The sequence below is a fragment of the Terrapene carolina genome, unplaced genomic scaffold, assembly GCF_002925995.2.
Source record: "Terrapene carolina triunguis isolate 2854851 unplaced genomic scaffold, T_m_triunguis-2.0 Scaffold192, whole genome shotgun sequence".
NCBI lineage: Eukaryota > Metazoa > Chordata > Testudines > Emydidae > Terrapene > Terrapene triunguis.
Window position 1 is genome coordinate 20,979,261 of NW_020664543.1, and position 23,129 is coordinate 21,002,389.

General features: G+C 42.1%; 1 protein-coding gene across 1 annotated transcript in view; it reads left to right on the plus strand.

The window, feature by feature from the left end:
• The window catches only part of LOC112119066 (protoheme IX farnesyltransferase, mitochondrial), a 161,149-nt gene extending 140,916 nt beyond the window's left edge, over positions 1 to 20,233 (plus strand). The window contains exons 6-7 of the mRNA XM_024217612.3: positions 662 to 894; positions 17,802 to 20,233. Coding sequence (XP_024073380.2) covers positions 662 to 894; positions 17,802 to 18,208 — 640 coding nt within the window. The 3' untranslated portion in view covers positions 18,209 to 20,233. The remainder of the gene's footprint in view (positions 1 to 661; positions 895 to 17,801) is intronic.
• The last annotated feature ends 2,896 nt before the right edge of the window (positions 20,234 to 23,129 follow it).

Below are 23,129 nucleotides of genomic sequence, written 5' to 3' on the forward strand. Positions count from 1 at the left end.
AATACTGTCTAGACCCTCCTTGATAGACATTTATCTAACCTACTCTTAAATATCTCTAGAGATGGAGATTCCACAGCCTCCCTAGGCAATTTATTCCAGTGTTTAACCACCCTGACAGTTAGGAACTTTTTCCTAATGTCCAACCTAAACCTCCCTTGCTGCAGTTTAAGCCCATTGCTTCTTGTTCTATCCTTAGAGGCTAAGGTAAACAAGTTTTCTCCCTCCTCCTTACGACACCCTTTTAGATACCTGAAAACTGCTATCATGTCCCCTCTCAGTCTTCTCTTTTCCAAACTAAACAAACCCAATTCTTTCAGCCTTCCTTCATAGGTCATGTTCTCAAGACCTTTAATCATTCTTGTTGCTCTTCTCTGGTAACCTTGTCCCATGAGTTATAACTCTAAAGCCACTCAGTGGAATTGGCTCAGCTTTTCTAGAAAGATTCACCTTAGGACGGAGGTTGAGTGTGGAAATTTCAGCCAGAAAAGAACATTTTTGAAAAAAGCTACAAGCATCTTGGAAACAATGCTGTAAATGGAAAATGTTTTGCAATCTTAACCTTAGCTTTTGCTCTAAAGAGAGATGGGGATGGAATAGCAGGTGACCGCAGGCTCTTTTGCTAACAAATGTGTGTCCTCTGCTTTTGTTTTTTTCCCTACAGCCCTCTGCTTGCAGTGTCCTTTGCCGCCTCCTGTGCAGTTCCAGGAATCGCCCTGCTGACCCTGGGAGTAAATCCTCTCACTGGGGCGCTGGGAGCCTTCAACATTTTCCTGTACACTTGTTGTTACACACCGATGAAAAGAATGAGCATCGTCAACACGTGGGTGGGAGCTGTTGTTGGTGCCATTCCCCCCATCATGGGCTGGACTGCAGCTACCGGCAGCCTTGATGCTGGTGAGTATGAAATATAAGTCTCATATTTGGAGAGACAGGCAGAGAGACAGGCGGTTGCCATTACTGCATTTGGGACAGCTGAAAATAACCACCCTGGAGACAAAAACTATTGGTTTCCCTTAAGCACAGGTATTAGCGTAGGATGATGCAATACATATTGTAGCACAATGCCACAAAAACTGGTTTGTATTTCATTTAGTTAATAAAGACATGTTTGTGTTGGCAAACATGCATGGCACTGTACCATATTAGGACTGAAGAAATAAACAGATCTTGTCATTCTGCCTTTAGAGGGTTTTAGAGACAAAGGACCAGTTGCAGGATGAGTTCCATAGAATATATGCTGAGACTGTCTGGGAACAAAAATCAGGATGAAGAGCACTGACTCAGCATGTGGGCTGTGAATAGAACAAAATGTTATAGAAATTCAGAATAGAAACAGATCGTTAGGCCGACTTCAGTCATGGGATGAGGGGGGGCTGAAGGGTTTCTGCAGGAAAAGTCCTGTGAGGTGTACCACTATTTCACCACATTCTAGAAAATATCCTAGAATGTTAATTTATTGGTAGATTGCTTAACTGCCTCCTTTTAAACTCTCAAAGTTCCTTTTTTCCCCTCCTGAAGGTGTGGAGATTCCTTTAAGTAACTGTGAATTATTTTTACATCACATATAAAACATTGATCTGTTCACAAGCTAAACTCTGAGACAATTGGAGCTTGTTTTTCCTGCCAGCTAGGAACGTACAGCCTAAAAGTATCACTAATTTGTTATATTCAAGTGAAACTCGTGTACTTCAGGTAACAGGCCCATTGAGAAATGTAACAATCATTTTGGATTTGTTTTATGTAAATCAGTTTAGCAGGATGATGTAGATTATGGAATTGTTTAGCATGCACCCATCTCACTACTTGGCATGTTTAAGACTTTTCTTGTACTGTTTGCAACAACCAGAATTCTAAACAGGAATACTCAAAATCCATGCAAAGTCCTTATCAAACCATTCGTTTTTTTAGTACTTGCTTTGGAAATCAGACTGAATTGCCTCTGTATGTAATCTATTCTGATGTAGCTCTAATTCAGAACTGTGTTGAAAGTTTCTTAACTGCCCGTTACTTGGCATTTTGGTTTTAATTCGTTCACTCTATCATGGTGCCTAAGAAAAGATGATGAAATCTTGTGTTGTGGAATGCCTATGACATCTTTTAGGAAGCTCTGTGTTACTGAAGAGAAGAGAATTATTTTAAAAATGTTAAATAAATATTTGTGTATATTTAAAAAGTAGTAAAATAGATCTAGTTCTGGCCACTGTCAGACACAAAATACTGGCCTAGATGGATCTTGGGTCTGATACAGTCTGGCAATTCCTCTGTGTGATGAAGTGGGGATTTTCCCTTGTTATGTTGTATGTGAGCCTATGTGAGTATTACTGTTTTGCATGAATGCTGTGTGTGCCTCAGTTTCCCTGTGTATTGCACCAGTGTCTAGGTGGTGGGAATAAGGGGGGTGTGACTTTTGCGGAGGCTGCTCTAGCTGCCTGCACTGATGCTATAGCTGCCTCTTCGTAACCTGAGACCCAGGAGGGGGATGTGACCAGATGACTCTTGGCCTGGAAGCGATTCAAAGGCCGGAGGAGGAGCAACTGACAGGGCAGGGGCCTGGCAGCTGGAGCAGCCTCCGGAAAAGTCACACCCCCTTATTCCCACCACCTAGATATTGGTGCAATACACAGGGAAACTGAGGCACGCACACAGCATTCATGCAAAACAGTAATACTCACATAGGCTCACATACAACATAACAAGGGAAAATCCCCACTTCGTCACACTATGTTTCTATGTATGTATCAGTATGCCATTGCACAGTGTTTAGAGTAACTCCACATTCTCAATTCCAGGTAGGTAGAACTCCCTACATTTGCCTCACAGTTAGTTTGGGTGAGGCTGAGCTGCTTGCTCGGCAGAAATGGTATGGGTCAATATGAATCTATATGGTGGAACTCACATATAGCAAACCTTGGATAATAGTGACTTAGAATTGACTGCTTCAGTGCATTGCATTCCTCTTTATAATGAAAATAGACTAATAGTGGAAAACGACTTCACTGTGAGCTCAGTTCTCCAGTGCTGAACACCCTGAACTCAGCCCTTGCAGGATTAGACCTCTGTAAGAGGTTTGTATGTGTGTTCACACACATATATGAGCATATGCACCCATTCTCTTAAACCCACATAGCCAAGGTCATGGAACCTGTTAATGAAGTGTAATTAGCTAGCAGACCTAACCTGTTTTTAGGTAAAGGTGTGAAAATACCTTTGCACCTTGTTAAAAAAAGGATTGAATATCCGGCTGAAAAACAATGAAGAATGTGTAGCAGGGCAGTCAGAACACTAATGAAAAGAGAGCTACTCACCATTTCACTGGAATTTCTTGGGTTTACATTATATTGGGGATTTTCTCCCCTTGCAATCTGTTCAAGCACCAGTGTTCAGAGCAGTCACATTATTGTATGTGTTTCTAGTTATGGCAAAGGTAGTCATTAAGGATAGAACTTCTTTCACTTCCCTCTTTGGTGGGCAAACTTGTGTAGCCATCACTGCCCTGCTCCCATATATCAGAAAACAGCAAACGTCACTGACATGGTTCAGGAAGGCTTACTGCTGAAAGATTGTGTTGTTCCTTTGCCATAATTTAAGACGCTTCCTGGATTGCGGTTCTGGAGCTGAAGGTGCAGTTTTTGAAACAGCGTTTATAAGATCTGTATTTCAGCAGAGGTAAAGAAAATAAGTCAGGTTTAGTTCCAAAAGCCTCAGTTTTGATCAACCTTTTTTTATTTCCAAAGTCCATTTAGGAATTTATTTTTATTTTCCAAAATAAATGCACATTAAAATGCCACAACTTTAAAGGCTAGTGTCTCAGCAACTTCCAAGGTAAGAAGTAAGTGTTGCATTTCCCACTGGAAGTCTGGGATTCTCTTATTTCCAATAATAACAATGCCTCGCTCTTATATGCCTCTTTTCATCAGTAGATCACAAAGTGCTTTACAAAACATGTCCAGTGGCCTGTTGCTGCCATTTCTAGCCCTGATGATCAGCACTTAAAGATGTCAGTGAACATCGTCTAGCCTGGAACTTGGGCCAGTGTAATTTGGGACAGAATACACATTTCAGGAGAAAGAAGGGAACATTTCTATGGAAAGTTGGTATTTTTAAATGGTGCCCATTTGAAACTGCTGGGAGATTTGGAATGTGAACATAAGTCCTAGGGATGAGCAGAATGCAGGTGAGGTAGTCAAAGATGTATGATAAATGCCACTTACCACATGCTTCTCACCATCACATATCTGGTCTATTTATATATAGCTTGGCTGCCAGACAGTGGTTTGCAGTGCCACATTTGCTTCCTTGAAAGCCCCTCCTTCTGTTCCTTTGTGTTGCTATTTCCTTCCAGTTAAATAAAAGGTTATTTGTTTGACTAATAAATCCAGGCCCTGAAATGACTTGTTTCACTTTGATGAAGGGGAGAATCACAGCAAATTTGTTTTAAATCATAAGCGTTAGGATAAGGTCAGAGCAAAGAATTGGTACAGCTTTCCTTTTAGTTTTAGATTCTCCTTCATGAGACCCACATTAAGCACTTCTGCCCATGATACATGAGTGACTGTTGAACTTATAGTTGTTCAGTAGTACAGACGTCTTTAGGAAATAACAGAGCTATTTATTTTAGCACAAAAGAGAACAGCCACATATGTGCTTTAAATTACACTCATGCTGCTGCCTGCCTGTTGCTTGAAATATTCAATGTCAGTTTTGACTGATTTTTTTCCTAATTAGCAAATATAGCAAAATAGAATGTATAGTGACTATTCCCAGCTCCAGAGGGCCACGAGCTGCCTTAAGGTTTTTCATTTCAATGAACTCCATACACTGATGCAGTGGTGGCTTGATCCCAACCAATTGAAACCTCCTCAGGTTTTAGAACGGAGTAGTTCAGTGCCACAGCATTCATATAAACCACCCAGTTCGATAGACGTGACAAGCAGGGGTCTTCGGCATAATCTGCTTTATCAGTTAAGGGGATTTGTTCTGAGTAGGTGGCAGTGGCATAGCAGATAACAGTCTTGACAGTGTAGCAGACATTGCAGCCCCATGGTGGCCTGGAGCCATAGGTATTACTGCACCAAGGAATGTTTATCTCAAGAGACTATTTAGTTTATCTCAGATGCTCCACTTCTGGTCTCTCTTTCCTGAAAGACATCTTGTACTGATTTTCATTCATTTTCAGAAATTTAAATAATTCCTGGGGCTATGGAATTTATAGACTGAGTATCAATGGTAATCATGTGGAGGCTGATTTTTAAATTGCCTTTACTTTGTAATTCAAATTGTGTTGTATGGTAGACATTAATTATGTCAGCCAACATCTATTTACAAATGGGGATTTAAAAATGGACAGTTCTTATCTGCAAGTGACATTTGGCAGATGGATGGTTTTAGTAACAAAAAAGAGAAGAGAAGGAGAGAGAGGGGGCTGTGGCATGACCTGACAAACGACAGTTTCTGATACCTTTCCCTGTATAGCCCTTGTCTGCCAGGAAGAGGGAGGTAACGCAAAAACATAATTGTGGCTGAAATAAACATTATAGCCCTTTGCTTTTTTCTTTCTTTCACACTGTCTTTTTGACTAAACAGTTTGAATTTTTAAAAGCCTATTGACATGGATGCAGGTCTATTGTGAGAGCTTTTGGTGCCCAGAGCAAGACTAGATTATAATGTTCCTGAGGATTTTAGCTGGGGTCTTTGCTAACAAAATCAAGTCTTTTAGGGTTTCACTTCTCTTCAAAGACAAGATGACGAAGGAGTTCTTACTCTGTTTCATGGGAAGGTAGAGAGATTAATGTCATTGACATATGAGCATAGGAAGCTGGCGGCCCAGAAGTGTGCTCGATGTGGGTAAAAACTGAGGCAGATGGGCAGTGCTAGTAGGCAGCTGTTTTAAATTTAAGACAAAAGTCAGTGAATTATTCTGTGGTTTTTTTGGTCATGCGAGACACAAAAGAAGTGGTGATTCCACCATGGAGGCACCTTTGGGGACTGACTCAGTCTGAAAGATGAAATCAAAGTCAAATAAATTCACTGTTATCCCAATTCTATGCATCATGCACAGCTGTTACCAGCACAGTGCTTTCATCTTCCAGATGAACAATATTGAACTGTGTGGGGCAGCTGTCTCAGTGCCCCAGTCTGGGAACCACACTTTCCAGTAGGGGGCACCAAAACAGCAGCAGGATTCAGTAAAGACTCTTTGATTTCAATGAGCCAGCCTAGTAGCTGCAAAGGAAGGCTGAAGTGCTTTTGAGTATAACCCCATATGTGGCTATGGAAGTTTATAGTACTTGGCTGAAAATGTTACTTTGAGACACTTCTGCAGATACTCCCTAAACATACTTGCACCTGTGAACGTTTGAGTCATTTCATTACTCCACACAGTCACGTTTGAGGCAATAGACACGATACTAAAGCTAGCTAAGATTAATCAAAAGAGCAGGTCATTGTTGTTCTTCTAAAGCAGTCTTGGACTAATTCCTTTATCAGACTGCCAGAGAATCCACAAACAATATGGCCAACTGCTTCTTCCATACTTACCCATGTCTTCCTCTCTAATTTGGGTCTTCCACAAAGAGCAAAGGGTCATCTTGCATTCACACTGAAAGATATTTCAACTATGAGGCCTTCAGAAGCGTGTGTGTGTGTGTACACACACATACAGATATTATATACAAATGGCAAACGCACCCGAAGAAATCTATAGGACTGTTTCCTTTAGAGGTTGTCCCAAAGAAAGCCTCAAGATGGAAATCTCATTGCTACCTTCATTTCCCATTTCCAGTGAATATTTAAGATCCTCCTTTTGTTCTGCTTGCAGTTCATATACAGATACAACATTCCCTTCCCTTTATGTACTCCAGCACAGAAGTCTATTGCTCCACTGAAGCAGTCCTGTTCCACAGGTCCTTTGTGCCATCCTTCAAAAGAAACGGCTATTGAAACCCATGACCATGAAGCTTTTTGGTTTGGGATTTTTTTTTCCCCTTGCCATTAGTTTACATAACCATATAACCTTGAAAGCACACAATTATCAGTGAACGTGGAGGCTGAGCATAGAGCCATGTAGGGCTACATTGATAGTCAGTCCTATTGTGTGCAGTGTAGAGACCTTGTATGAATGCAACAAGCTTTAGAAGGGATACATTTTTTTTCTCCTCAAGGCTACTCAGCCGCTCACATGTCAACTGACACAATCAATAGTATATTCTGTTTGTAGTAGAGAAAAATGCCGGCTGAAGGCTTACCATGCCACCACTGCAGAAATATTAGAGCTGTGAAATACAGTGGAATTCTATCACCAGTTAGTCTTGCTAAGACTTCTGAATGTACAACTCCGAGATGCCTTTATGCTTGAGAATGTTCTATGGTCACACATGGAGATTTCTATTGTATGGAGGTAATCCCACTCCCACCCCCGAAAAGAACAGTGGACATTGACAATTAAATGGCAGCCTGCATTTTTTCCTAAATGACGTTATTTTAAAAACATCCCTATGCAACATTTTGTACATAGATAATATGATGCAGGCCAACTCACGCACCCCAAACAGCTATTTTTTGTCCCTGAAGCTAATTGAGGGGAGAGGATCACAAGCTCCATCTCTCCCGCCCAAGAAGAAAATTCTGCCATCAGGTTAAAGGAGAAAAATATTTGCGTTTCAAGGCAGTGCAGCTGTGATGCAGATGATACAATCATGCCCAAAGATGTATGGGATATGTTTGCTGTACAGTACTGAATATATATATATATATATATATATATATATATATATATATATAGGGCTGTCGATTAATTGCAGTTAACTCACGCGATTAACTCAAAAAAATTAAGCATGATTAAAAGAATTAATTGCGATTAATCGCAGTTTTAATCACACTGTTAAACAATAGAATACCAATTGAAACTTCTTAACTATTTTTGGATGTTTTTCTACATTTTCAAATACATTGACTTAAATTACAACACAGAATACAAAGTGTACAGTGCTCACTTTATATTATTATTTTTATTAAATATTTACACTGTAAAAATGATAAACAAAAGAAATAATATTTTTCAATTCACCTCATACAAGTACCATAATGCAATATCTTTATTGTGAAAGTGCAACTTACAAATGTAGATTTTTTGTTGTTGTTACATAACTGCACTCAAAAACTCAATGTAAAACTTTAGAGCCTACAAGTGCACTCAGTCCTACTTCTTATTCAGCCAATCGCTAAGACAAACAAGTTTGTTTCCATTTACGGGAAATAATGCTGCCAGCTTCTTATTTACAATGTCACCTGAAAGTGAGAACAGGAGTTTGCATGGCACTTTTGTAGCCAGTATTGCAAGGTATTTACATACCAGGTGTGCTAAACATTTGTATGCTCCTTCATGCTTTGGCCACCATTCCAGAGGACATGCTTCCATGCTGATGACGCTCGTTAAAAAAATAATGCGTTAATTCAATTTTGACTGAACTCCTTGCAGGAGAATAGTATGTCTCCTGCTCTGTTTTACCCCCATTCTGCCCTATATTTCACGTTATAGCAGTCTTGGATGATGACCCAGCACATGTTGTTCGTTTTAAGAACACTTTCACTGCAGCTTTGACAAAACGCAAAGAACGTACCAATGTGAGATTTCTAAAGATAGTTACAGCACTCAACCCAAGAATCTGAAGTGCCTTCCAAAATCTGAGAGGGACAAGGTTTGGAGCATGCTTTCAGAAGTCTTAAAAGAGCAACACTCTGATGCGCAAACTGCAGAACCCGAATCATCAAAAAAGAAAATCAACCTTCTGCTGGTGGCATCTGACTCAAGATGATGAAAGTGAACGTGCGTCGGTCTGCACTGCTTTGGATTGTTATCAAGCAGAACCCGTCTTCAGCATGCACGCATGTCCCCTGGAATGGTGGTTGAAGATGAAGGGACATATGAATCTTTAGCGCATCTGGCACGTAAATATCTTGCAACGCCAGCTACAACAATGCCATGCGAATGTGTGTTCTCACTTTCAGGTGACGTTGTAAACAAGAAGCGGGCAGCATTATCTCCTGCAAATGTAAACAAACTTGTTTGTCTGAGTGACTGGCTGAACAAGAAGTAGGACTGAGTAGATTTGTAGGCTCTAAAGTTTTACATTGTTTTATTTTTGAATGCAGTTATTTTTTGTACATAATTCTATATTTGTAAGTTCAACTTTCATGATAAAGAGACTGTATTCCAGTATTTGTATGAGGTGACTTGAAATATATTATTTCTTTTGTTTTTTACAGCACAAATATTTGTAATACAAAATAAGTATAAAGTGAGCACTGTACACTTTGTATTCTGTGTTGTAATTGAAATCAATATATTTGAAAATGTAGAAAACATCCAAAAATATTTAAATAAATGGTATTCTATTATTGTTTAACAGTGCAATTAATCGTGTGATTAATCGCGATTAATGTTTTTAATCGCTTGACAGCGCATATATATGTGTGTGTGTGTGTATGTATGTTAACTATGGCTGTGTAGCGTATACACAGTAAATTGATAGAACAGCCTTTGAAGACTGACAGTAATGCCACTTTAGGAATCAGCTTCCACATCCACCTAAGAATCATAGTTGTTCATCCCCAAGCAGGGCCGGTGCAAGGAAGTTTCGCGCCCTAGGCGAAACTTCCACCTTGCGCGCGCCCCCCCCCCCCCCCCCCCCGCCGCCCCCCCCCCCCCCCCCGCCCTGAGGTGCCCCCCCGCGACGACAGCTCCTCCCCCCCTGCCCTGAGCTTTCCCCCCCCCCGCAGCAGCTTCCCCCCCACCAGGGCGGCAGCTCCCCACGTCAGCTCACCTCTGCTCCGCCTCCTCCCCAAGCACGCCGCCCGCGCTCTAATTCTCCTCCCCTCCCAGGCTTGCGGTGCCAAACAGCTGATTGGCGCTGCAAACCTGGGAGGCGGGAGAAGTGGAGTGGCGACTGCGCACTCGGGGAGGGGGCGTAGGAACGCTGTAAAAAAAACTGGGGGCACCGCTTTTTGGCGCCCCCAAATCTTGGCGCCCTAGGCAACCACCTAGTTTGCCTTAATGGTAGCACCGGCCCTGTCCCCAAGTCCTCGGAAGAGTACAGTTTGGGGCTGTATTGCACTGAATCTCCGTCTTGAAAGATAAGTTATGGGGAAAGACAAGATACCGTAACTGAACTCTAAAATCTTTCTCCAGGCCTACAACGGTTGCACACTTACAGATTCTCAAAGGAAAGTGCCTATGGGCATGTTAAATTTTGGCCGTAAACAAACACAAAACTGAGAGTAAGCAAGGGATAAAAGATGTCTTTCAGGGAGTTTCAAATGCCTTTTCTGGTGGGTAACTTTCTATAAAAATCATGCAGGACTCCTGCAAAGAGTTTAGGATGAATTAAGAAAGGTGAGGAATACAAAGCCTGGAAAATCATGTTTACCCATAGGCAGATGGCTGCAGCTGGACTAATTCAAGTCTCCCAGCTCTAATCTACCTTGTCTGGATTAAAGAGGAGTAATTTGTTCAACATCTTTTAACTAAGGAGAGCCAGTGGCGTCATATCAAGGATTGCTCTGTGTGGTTGTTTTCTGACTACAGTCCATTAAAAGTTAAGCTTAGACTTCCAAACCTTTCACTTCTGACATGAGCCAAACTCGTACCCAGTTTCCTTGAGACGAAAGGCCGGTGCTTTGCCCTAATGTGTCAGTCAGCTACCAAAGTCTGGAAATAATTTTAAAATTCCTTCACATTATTCAAGGCAGAAGAATTACTAAAATTGTGCTTTAAGCAAAACAGCATTCTTAGGTTGCCAAGGCAGTAAACACCAGCTTTGGGAAATGCAATAAGATTTCAACATCTGTTTTGGAGCTGATATTTTAACCATTCTATGTTTATTTTACATGCCTAGTTGGCTACTTCCCAGTCATACATATGCAGGGCCAAAAAGAGACAGAAAAGGGAGCAAATCCATACTGAGCTGCAACTCCAGATCACACTCCCCCCCCCCCTTTTTTTTTTATTGTATTGATGACATAAAACACCTGTTTGCCCCAACTTGGGCATACAAATGTAACCAGTGTTCTGCAAACCACCATGCTTTTAAGGAATAGAAGACTCTCCACTTAGTCAAAAGAGCAGTGAGTGGGGTAGGGGTACAGAATAAGCTGTTCATGCTCTTAGTGCATTTACAGGAATGTAATGCATGTACTGGTCTCTGTACTCCTAAGATAACTTTGTTTCCCTGTGCTGCAGTGGATCCAATGCATTATAGTGGAGATGTCAATCCCTTCTCTTTTAGCCAATGCGGTTCATTGTTGCATGTTACATGAACCTTTCTAGGCTGATGTGCATTTAGTGAGCTTATATCTCTTTGGTGTAATCCCTGTACAAGAAATAAGGCATTGTTAGAAGAAATATTTGGGGTTTATAAAGCAAACACCCAAATGACGACAAAGCCATTTGAAACGATTTCATCAAAAGTTTTGCAGCGCTACTGCTGATGCCAGACCAGATCAATAATTAGATGGGGCACCTCTCACACCACCACCTCGTGCAAGTGGGTTTTCCTGCCAGTAAGTGGCCCTCTCCCCTTTTTTGAGTCAGTATTTAAGCAATACTCAGGGACACCATGTTGCTGGAGGTATCATCTTTAAGATGAAACAGAGCAGGGGGTCCTGATCACTTGTGATCACTAAAAATTCCATGTTCATTTTGTAAGCGGAAGAGGGCTAAAAATGGTGTCCTGACCAAATCCCTCCTCTGCAATAGCCTGCCTTCAAAAGTTTCCCTCCGGGCATGGTGGGAGAAGTTAACTGCAAAGAGTATTCTTCTCTCCCTGTCCTAAACTATTGTGCATTGTTTAACAGCTGCTGCTTTTAATCCCAGAGGTGGCTGCCTTGTGATGGTGGATGAAAACATCACTATACAGTGTATAGTTTGTATGTAAGTCAGTGAAATGCAGGATATGAATTTCAACTGACTGCTTAACAAATATAATATCGTCCAGATATTAATGTCAAACAGTATCTGGAATATGCCATCCTTTGCAATAAGTGGGTGAGGAGCTGGGTCTGGACTTCGCTTTTTTGTCCTATTAAAAAAAGCAGTGTCTGTTCAAAATAATGCTGCAGTTGCGATGTCTTTCTGACTTTTCGTCTTAGCCACACAACTCAGTATTCCTGTAGTTAATGTGAACAGACTGTGTTATCCTTATTGGGCATGGATCATTCAGGGGATTAGTAATGGAGAGTAGAACCTTTCATGTCTGAGTCACTGATTCTAATGAGGGCCCAGGTTGGTAGTGACCAGACATTGTTAACATCTGATGGTTGTCCAGTGCCCTATGTGAAGAGAATCAGTTATCAAAGTTCAGATTCTACTCCACAGGTAGTCACATAATTAAAAAACCTTGTTACTTGTAATGGCAGAGTCCAAGGGCTGAGCAGGCCCAGAGACTGAACTGCTCTAGTGACCTGAGATTTGGGCCCTTTAGCAAATAGTCATTGAAGCACAATGATGGGGCAGTTTGGGGGTGGCTTGGCCCTTTGCGACTATACTGTCCCTTTTCTGGGGATAAATGGAGAATTTACCATCTTGTTGTTCTGTGTTTGTACAGCACCTAGCACAGTGGGGTCCTGGTCTATGACTACGGCTCCTTGGAACTGTGGTATTATAAATAATGAAAATACTAATAATCCAGAGATGTTATTGTGACCCATTCTGTAGACACTAAAGAATAGAGGTGGAGATTTTCAAAAGTGACTAGTGATTTTGGTTGGCTTGATTTTTGGGTGACCAATTTGACAACGTAAAGAGCCAATTCTCAGAGGGCGAGTACTCGGTGCTTTCTGGAAATCAGACCCTTTAGGGGTGTGTCTATTTGGGAGCCCAAAATCACTCATCACTCACAAATTTTGACCAAAGATGCTTTTGGCACCTTACAATTTCTTACCATGAGGCCTTGTGAAATGTTTTAGGACTTTGCACTTTCCCCTATATAAGAAACATTTTATGGAATCCCAAAACCTTAACAAGCAACAGTAACCCTTTCTTCAGACAGGAAAAAACAAACAAACTTGGTTAATAGTTAACGTTTTGTCTGCATCTTACTTAAACAAAAAATTCAAAAGATGTCTCAGCTTGCTATATTTGTCAAGAAATGTATTATTGCCATTAGAATATATTTAAAATTAAAGCAGTAAGAAAACTGCTAACAGTTAAATCTTAGACACTAAAGTTTAATGTTAATCACAGACTTTGTCTTTAAGTTTATGGAGACTGAACCTGGTTTTCTGTTACCCTATTTCTTATGTGATCATTTAAACCAGGGCAAAGTGGGAATTGAAATTATCCCAGTCAGAATGGTCACATTTTACACTGATGAAAATGACTGCAATGGTGGGAGGGCAATGGAGTTTCAGAAATCTAACAAAATTCCTCTGCCAAATCATCAGCATTCGTAATGATCTCCACCTGGAGAAGTGGATGGAGTTTGCAATAGTCATGGCTGTTCCTGAACTCACTACTATTAGAAACTCTGCAAAGAAGTCCAAAGAGTTTGATATTTGTGGGCTCCCAGTTAATAAAGCCTGTGGAGAAGCTGAAAGATTTTATAAGGGTTACAAATTGGTATACCTGTATTCACCGCTATTATCAGTGCCACAGGGAAACCATGGAGCTTATGAAGGCCAGGGTATTTCTGGTATTAAACTGGTGTTTCCAAACTCCTGGCTTTAACAAACTCTTAAAAAAAAGGGGGGGGGGGAAGGCAGTTCTTACAATTATGAACCAGCTAGGCCTTGGATCATACTGTGCCAACTCTGAGAAGATGCCAACAGAGTGTATCATGGATGTGAACTAACTAATCTGATCCCACCATAATTAAACTCCATAGAGAGAGATCATTTATGCTAGTTATACCTATATCCACAGCTATCAAGAACTCCATAGGGAAACCAGTGCAGTCTATAGAATAGTGAACCGGCCCATTCTTCAGCGATAGTCTTTCATGTAATAACATTGCTTACAAACACCATTGACATATTTATGACATAGTTAATGTTTGTCAAGCAATTCGAGTCTTTTAATGCTTGTCATTGGCTGGAAGTTTGTAAGGTCCCTAGTCAGGGCTCATTTGACACTAGAGTACATCCTCTCCTGTTTTCCAATTAAGTCAACATGTACATGACACTTAGCAGTCTTTGGAAACCCAACAAAGTCAGCAAGGCATATGGAAAACTAACAAAAGGATCACCAGTAAAATCAGGGGGGAAATGCAGCTCCAGGATTGTATCAATTAAAATCCCCATAATGGCCTGTTAAATTGTTTTACTGTTTAGCTTCTCTATAAAATACCCGTTATTTCTGAAGTAGTGATGTAATAAAAGTAGTTAAAAACTCCAAAGGCGCTCACACTAAAACCAGATCTTTGCAAATGGGAATTCAGTCTCAAAGTAGTTCTGGCTGGTTAGTTTGTGTGTAAAAGTTGCCTCAAGATGATTTTTTTTAATTGAAAACGTAGTGTTATACTGAGGAAATTACTAGAGTTTCCAGTGTGTTTGAGGTTTTGTATGCTTTTTGGGGGTTGGCTGCACACCAAAGATTGAACAACTTCGTAAGTGAAGACTCTCTGTTACAGACCAAAGGCACAGGAACATAGGGCTTGTCATACCAGATCAAAAAGAGGGGAACCAGAAACAACTTGCATGTATTAATTCTTCCTCTGATTCTATCCCTACCCCATTTCCCCTATGGTGGATAATTGTAACTTATCTCCCTGGGTGTTGTGAGAAATAATGAGCTAATGTTTGTAAAGCCCTTTAAAGATAAAAAATCCTGTGTAAGTGCAAAGTATTATTGTCTTTGGTTCATCAAGTCTGGTATCCTGCCTTCGGGAGCAAGTATTTCAGTTGAATAGGAAAAAACTAAAGAAACAAATACTACAGGGGTGTACTGTTTATAGGTTCAATCCTGCTGCCCTTCAAAGTCAGTGGAGAAACTTGCTTTGATTTCAATGAAGAAGCATCAATCCTGTATCTCACCAGACTTTGAAAATGGCCAAGATTTTCAACAGTTACTAGTGATATTTGGGTGCCCAACTCATCAGCTTAAAGGGTCCTGATTTTCAGAAAGTGTTGAACATCGCCTTTCTGAAAATCAGGCCCCTTTAAGGAGTCTTGGGTTGGATACCCAAATATCATGAATCACATTTTAAAATCTTAGCCCATGCTTACCTGTAATTCTCCTGCTAACTACATTGTCCAAGGATCTGAATTCCCATTCTGGTAGCCCTTCCTTGTCTCTGTACTTAATGTAAGCAGCTTCCAGGGACATGGAACTCACAAAATGGAAAAGTGTATTCATACATTTCAAAAGATGTGAGTCAAATGCTCAAACTGCCGAGGCATCTTATATGCAGTGTTGTTGTAGCCGTGTCGGTCCCAGGATATTAGAGAGACAAGGTGGGTGAGGTAATATCTTTTATTGGACCAACTTCTGTCTGTGAGATAGAGACAAGCTTTTGAGTTTACACAGAACTCTTCTTCAGGTCTGGACTCTGTGTAAGCTCGAACGCTTGTTTCTCTCACTAGTCCAAAAAAAGATGTTATCTCATCCACCTTGTCTCTCAAGGCATCTTATAGGCAGCTAGAAAACTGCCCTTAAATTTAGATTTTTGATGATGCAGCAGTGACATCCTCTGGCTGGTTGGGGTGGTATGAGCTATGGGCCTTGGTACCAGCCTGGATTATTATTTGGAGGAGGGTTACAACGACACTATGCTCTACAAGACAGAAAGATCGACATTCCCAGCCCCAAGGAGTTCACAACCAAAACAGACCCAGAGAAGACCTGAATCACTGAGGAAATAATTTAGGCCCCAATCCACAAAGGGACTTAGGCACTGCACATCTATTGCTCTTTGATCAATAACTAAAGAATCATTGGAGCTGGGGAACTGGACCTTGGGTCTGCCACCTCCCGGGTGGGTAGCTAATACCCAGGCTATAGAGTCATTCTCATACTCACTCTCTCTGTCAGGCTTAATGACTGTATTTATACACAGCGGAGCAGATTCAATGGGAGAGATTGAGAGTGACCCACATCAGAATAGATGTGGTTAGAGTGCTTTCCTGAGAGGTGGGAAATCCTCTGTTCAAATCCTTTCTCCTCCTTGAGCTGAGAGGGGAACTGAACCTAGGTCTGGGTGTGTGCTCTAACCACTGGGCTAAAAGGTGGGCTGCTGCTTCTCCTCCTGCTGGGTTTTGAATAGGGTCTGATCCCTTCGGAGTGCTCAGAGCACGCCTACTGGATAGGCCCTATTGGCAAAACAGGCACTTCTCCACCTGTCTTCCCCCAGTTCATGGATCGTACTGAAGCTTAGGTGGGAGATGGGCATCCGGACACTTGAGAGAAGCAGCAGTGCACATGCTCAGAGGCAGAAACTTAGGTACCTAGGGAGCCCCGGTGATTCTGTGGATCACATCAGCACCTAAAACTGGGACTTAGATAACTAAATGTGGAGCTTAGGTGCCCAAGTCCCTTTGTGAAGGTGGGACTTAGTCTGTGTTAGTTATTATGAACTCACTTCTTCTGGGAAGAGATCAACTTTTAGGAAGGAGTAAAGGACCTGACCTTCCTCCGATTGAAGCCAAATTTTGCTATTGACGTTCGAGCCTGATTCTGCTTTCATTAGATGAGCAAGAAAGGGTGGTAGCTTGGGCTCGGAAGTGGGAAGTCATTCCCCGAAAGGACAAACACATGGAGGTGGGAAGATGCAAATAGGATATCACGGCTGGAGTGGAAGGGAGGTAGAAGAGAAGGGAACAACAGGCAAGGTCCAAGATGGCTTTACAGGTTGAACTCTCACAGGTGATGTTAGAGTGGATGAGGGGCATACCTCTATATAGCCCAGTCTGAGGGCCCATTCCAAGGCCCACTGGAGTCAATCAGACTCCCATTGACTTCAGCATGCTTTGGATCAGGTCCCACGTATGTTTAGGAGTTCCTGAAGAATACATCAGTAGGTGCTTTTGTATTTAAAGCCAGTATTCAGAGTTGCTCTTGGGAAGTAAGCAGTTCTGCACTGCCTTCTGCTCCGCTCTGCCATGTTTGTACTTTGCCACCTGAGGATATAACGATTAAGCAGTTGAGAAGCATCTACACCTGTGAGCAATTTGCAGTCTTCACAAAATGAAGGAGAAACTCCAGCTGAGCCTCTGAATTATTTTGTCATCACTGGTATCACAGTTTTCAGGATGTGACCTGTTTCCTGCATAAGTTCCTTTTCTCACTGCATATCAGTGAGTAGGACTTATCTTGTTAATAACTTTTGCTTATCCTGTCACACACTTCCTTCCTTCTACTGTGTTTTTCCTGCTCTGGGTGCTCCAGTTAGGGAACTTGGGAGAGATAAGTTTGTGTCCTAGAGACTGTGAAAAAAATTCTTCTACCAAACTTCTCTTAAGTTTCAACAAATCACCCCCTGGTGGAAACTGAACTGGTGCCTAGATATTGAGGTGACAGGTGCATCAGAAATAAATTATTTTAAGGAACACCATTTGCAAGTTTAAAAAAAAAATCTCCAAAAACCACATAATTGCTGATAAACAGAGAATATCCCCTGACTTCTTTACAGTATTTGAGTGTGATGTGATGAGTTCCATGGGAGTGGGGGGGCAGTTGTCATAAACTCTGCAGTGGTAGCACGTGGTGGTATGGGTAAGCTCCATATAGGTGTTGAAATGTTGTATGCAGTGCTCCTTTGCTATGATCTAAGATGAGCACTCTAATGCATGTTTCCTTTTCTTTCCTTTTGCAGGCGCGTTGCTGTTGGGAGGAATTCTCTATTCCTGGCAGTTTCCTCATTTCAATGCCCTGAGCTGGGGCCTCCGGGAGGATTACTCACGAGGAGGATACTGCATGATGTCCGTCACTCACCCTGTGATGTGCCGGCGGGTTGCTCTGCGTCACTGCTTGGCCTTAATTGGACTCTCAACAATGGCCCCCATCCTCGATGTCACCACATGGAATTTTCCGCTCATTTCACTCCCTATCAACCTGTACATTTCCTACCTCGGCTTTCGGTTCTACAGGGATGCAGATCGCAGCAGCTCCAGGAAACTTTTCTTTTGCAGCCTGTGGCACTTACCAATGCTTCTGCTTCTCATGCTCACATGTAAGAAATCCCTGATAGAGAAAGAAGACAAAAGTGAGCTTCTCAGTTGAAATCGGGTTGCCTTAATGTCAATTAGAGCTAATGACACCTATTTTTATTTTCAAGCAGAGGGTCTTTTGCTAATTATGGGCGGGAAAATCTATGGCAGTGTGTTTAAGGAGAATCCCTTGTGCCCGGTGACCACTTTACATAATTGTTTTCTAATTTCTTTTTAGAGGGAGGAACCTGGGGGACTTAAATGGCTCATGGGCTTGGTCAATGGGATCAAAGCCCCTTTCACTCCTTAGGTCATGAGTTAAAATCCAGCCTAGGTGAAAAAGGAATCATGTTCCCTTGGCTTCCTGCTAGCCTATGTGAAATGAGTTTGGTGACCAGTGCAATGAGGTGAATGAGTGAAATGAGCAGGTATCTACATGGCAGGAGCACCAGCCCCACAATGGGCCCTCATCATTGACATTCTTAGTGAGGAAGCCCAGGAGACTCATTGGATACTGAGCTTTCCTCTAGCCCCCTATGAGCAGGTATTCTGTCCAGAATAGGCTTGAGGCACATTGGCAGGGTAGTGAGGGGGAAGCTTGCATTGCCCCAGTCATGCCATCCCTGCTCTGTGACTAAATGGAGGACTTCAATTTCCGGGACTGTCAATCCGACACCTTTCACAAGGATTCAGTTCACTTTCGTATATTTTCAGAGAACCCAGATTATTTTCTATTCTGTCTTCAGCACTTTGTAGATCATACAACACACACAGCACATTAGCATTTAAACAGCCTCCGGCTGAATGGAGATAGTTCCTAGTCTGTACCTTTCACACACTCCTGGCAGTTTTCATTGTGTTCCATCACGGAGGAACTTCTCACCCTGGCTAGAGCTCTTTCTGGGAGAAATCTTTAGGGCTTGAATGCTCAGGGCCAGATCCTCAACCGGTGTAAACTGACATAACTATGTCAACTTCACTGGAGCTTTGCTGATTTACATCAGCTCAGGATTGGGCCCTCAGAATCCAATAATTTGAGGTTTTCTATATGCTAACGTGAATTGTGCCAACCTGTTCAGTGTAAGAGCCTGTTTGCTGGTAAGGCATTTCCTGTCATTAATTAAGTTCTGAGCTCGCATTAAGAAATATGACAACTCTACTAAGTATCATGGCACAGTTTGCTCCAAGAGAAGATTGCTATGAAGTGTGTTATTGGTGGGGAATCCCGTTTTCTCAGTCTTGAGGAAAAGCCGGTTTCATTCCAGCTACAGCCTGAACTTAAAAACTAGTTCAGAAAGTTCAACCAGCATAGCTGAAGTTTACTATAAGGGCACGGCCACACGAGGAAAATGTCGTGTTATAACATGTTAATTAACATGATGTAAGACAGTCAATGTAGACAAGCATTGACTTGTTTGTAGTCATGTTAGTGGGTCCTGGTTAACCCAGGGTGCACTGTACGTTTAGCCATGACCAACTAACATGATGTTAAACACAACAGCACGCTGTGTAGACAAGGAGTAGGTTATAGTTTACATTGTGTTCGTTAACAAGTGTAATAACTTGTTGTATTTTCCTCACTGTAAACAAGCCGCAAGCTTTTTCCAGTGTGTACAAGGTCCATTCTAATACTGTTGTGCACCAGATCCAAGGCTTTTGCTGATGGCGAGTTCTGCTGGTGGTGAAATGGAATATTTTATCTAATCTGATATCTAGGAAAGCCCTTCAAGGAATTTCACAAGTTTGCCAGTGTCCTTGTCACCCTGATATAAAAACTTGACAGCATCCTTTAATGGTACAGGACAATTCTGGTCTCAATTACACTGGTGTAAATCAGGAGTGACTCCATTGCCCTCGGTCTCTGTTGGCAACAGTGCTCTATGGGAACAGAATCAGGTGTTTTAAATGACATTTAAACAATCAGACATAAGATGCTTTCCTCTCTCTGTTGATTGCAGATAACAGTGGTGAATCCCTGTTACTGTTTATCTGAAATAGACTCCATTGTATTCAGGTTGTTTACTGTGGGAACACTGCATAGGAATACCTGGAAACAGTCTACAACCCAGTACAACTTCTCAATTTGTAAAATATGAGTTTGTTCTGCAATAAAACATACTGTACAAGAGCAGTAGAGTGCGGGGTATCATTTCTTGTGATTCACAAACAGTTTACACTTTGTTTAGCCCAATACAAGAGCCATCTTATGCTGGTTTCGCAGCATTCCTAGTAGCAGTAACACTCGGGTCATATGATCAAGCCTTACATAAATTGGGAACGGATGGGAAATGTGTGTTTTTATGTTGCAAAATGCTTCCATTGAAAATGAGACTTCAGCGATGAGTGGAGAAAGCTGGCAACGTTTTGCAAAATGAAATAAGATTCTGTGAACTGTTCACTGGCTGAGAAGAACACGAGGAACTTGGAGAGCAGGTGGTGGACTTGGCAGAGCTCAGAGGAATCGTGGCTTGGTCAGAGGAACTGGCATGCTGAGAGGGCATATCAGGAACAAGAAGATGTGGCGTTCCTCCTTCAGTAGGTGGCTCTCTTCCCACTGAGCCACTTTAGAAGCAGGCCCCCAACATGTCATAGGAGCACTGTGTTCCTTTCAGGTGACAAACCCAATCAGGGCTATTAAGGCTTCCATGGTATTTTTCCCCAAGAGTAGCAGTGGTGCTAGCCTTAGGGCTGGTCTACACTACCGTGCTAAATCGATCAAAGTTATGCAACTTCAATTATGTGAATAATGTAACTGAAGTCGACTTAGTTATATCCACTTACCGCGGTAGCTACACTGCGCTGTGTCAGTGGGAGAGCATCTCCCATCAACTTCCCTTACGCTTTTCAGGGAGGTGGAAAACACTAATCGATGGGAGAGTGCTCTCCCATCGATTTAGCATGTCTTCACCAGACCCGCTAAATCGATACTCACTGCATTGATTGCAAGTTGTAAGTGTAGACATGCCCTTAGCATCCTGGCCAAGGTTTGCCTTCCTAAAACTCCTCTTGCGGTTCCAGTTGGAGAGAGCAGTTATCTTCAGGGCCTCTTCTCAAAATATCTGTAGTCTTCGTCGATTTTAAGGCCAGAAGGGACCGTTTTGATCATCTAGTCTGACCTGCATAACAAAGGCCATAGAATTTCATCCAGTGATGCCTGCATCAAAGCCTAACTCAACCACAAGAGATTAGCATAATTTTTTAGAAAGTCTATCTTGGACATAGAGATCAGGTGTCTTTTAAAACCTATCCTTTACTGACCCCAAGAGATGGGTATTGCTGTGCTGCACTCCAGAGACATCTGTATTCCAGGGACAGGGGAAGTGATCTACTGTAATGTGTTAAATGCCTTGGAGAGTGCCTGGAAAGCACTTGATAATATCAAAATACTACCACACCTTGTGTTTCAGTTACAGATAGATATTAGAGTGTGTACTCTAAGGATGCCCAATTTACGCTCAGAATGCCATTATGGAAATGAGAACGGACACTAAAAAGCTTTTCTACCTAACTGTATCCATCCAGCTAGGGATTTATACCATGTTCACAGTGATAACACCTAGCTCTTATAAAAAGATTTTCATTCATAGACCTCAAAGCACTTTACAAAGGAGGTCAGTGTCACGATGCCCATTTTACAGATGGGGAAACTGAGGAACAGGGAGGGAAGTGACTTGCCCAGCAAAGTAGTGGCAGAGCTGGGATTAGAATCCAGTTCTCCTGGGTTTTAGGCTCTCATACTGGGGCAGCTCCGCTGTTGGTAGCAATAGCTGTTGCAGCCTGTCCCCGATGGTATTTTAACTACTGTGCAAATTTGCGAAGAGCCAGTCTGAGAAGCAGCATGCTGCAGGAACAGGCATTGGCTTAGGAGTCCTGAAACCTGGCTTCTAGTCCCTGCTCTGCTCCTGACCTGCTGTGCAACCTTGGGTGAGCCACTTCTTCTGTGCCTCTGTTTCTCCTCCTAGCCTTTGTCTGTCTTGGCAATTTGCACTGGAAGTTCTCTGGGGCAGGAGACTGTCAGCCTCTGTTCTGTATGTGTACAGTGCCAGGCACAACTTGGCCCCGAGCTGATTTGAAGGCTACTGGAATAATTAATGTATGTGCATCAAAAAGACCTACAAGTAATTTTATCCTGGAAATATTATAGAGAAGTCAGATTCAAACATACCCCATCTATGCCAAATGATTAATTTGGAGTAAAATATGACACCTGAGCTGATGGACCTCAGACCAGTTCTGAAGTCACCATCACAAGAACCCTCACATCAATTGGTCCCTGGAGACATAAGACCCCTCGCTCCTGTCAAGCATTTAGCGGACCATGGGGCCACTCTTAGCAGTAGGGCAAAGTTACTTAGTTATGCTGCAAGTTAGATCTATTATTTATTTGTACTGTGATTGCACCTGTCACGAACCAGACCCCATTGTTCCTCTGAAGACTGCCTTTTGCAAGAGCTCATTAGAAGTGTGCTGCTACCATCTCTCAAGGTTCCATCTGCACTGAGCATGCTCCAGCCCCACGGAGTGCCCTTCATGCCAGCCACGCTGGCTCAGAGTTAGGATTCTGTATGGGAGGATGGTGGAGTAGCAGCTGGAGTGGCCCTTGGGCCAAGAGAAATGCAGAGGTTAAAGTTAAACAAATATATGTAGATGGTAGCTGACCTGAGAGTTACCTAGAAGAGACCCATAATAGGTGGTCTTTTATTCAACCTATTAGTAACCATTTAGCTACCAATCCTTCCGTTTTCCATCATCCAAAAGCAAGCAAAAGAAGGTAAGAAAATCAAATTGCACATTGTCCTACAGATCGGAATGAACCTAGAGCCTGACAGACCACGGGTGGACGAAAGGGAAAGGGCAGCTGGACGCCACAGTCTCTATACCCAACATCAAATTTCCTCCTGTTCTTCTTAATGGGAACTGACTGTCAGGGATTAAGGACTGAAAAAAAAAAGTGTTAAGTTTGGAAGTAAATATATCAAACAGCCCAGCAATCA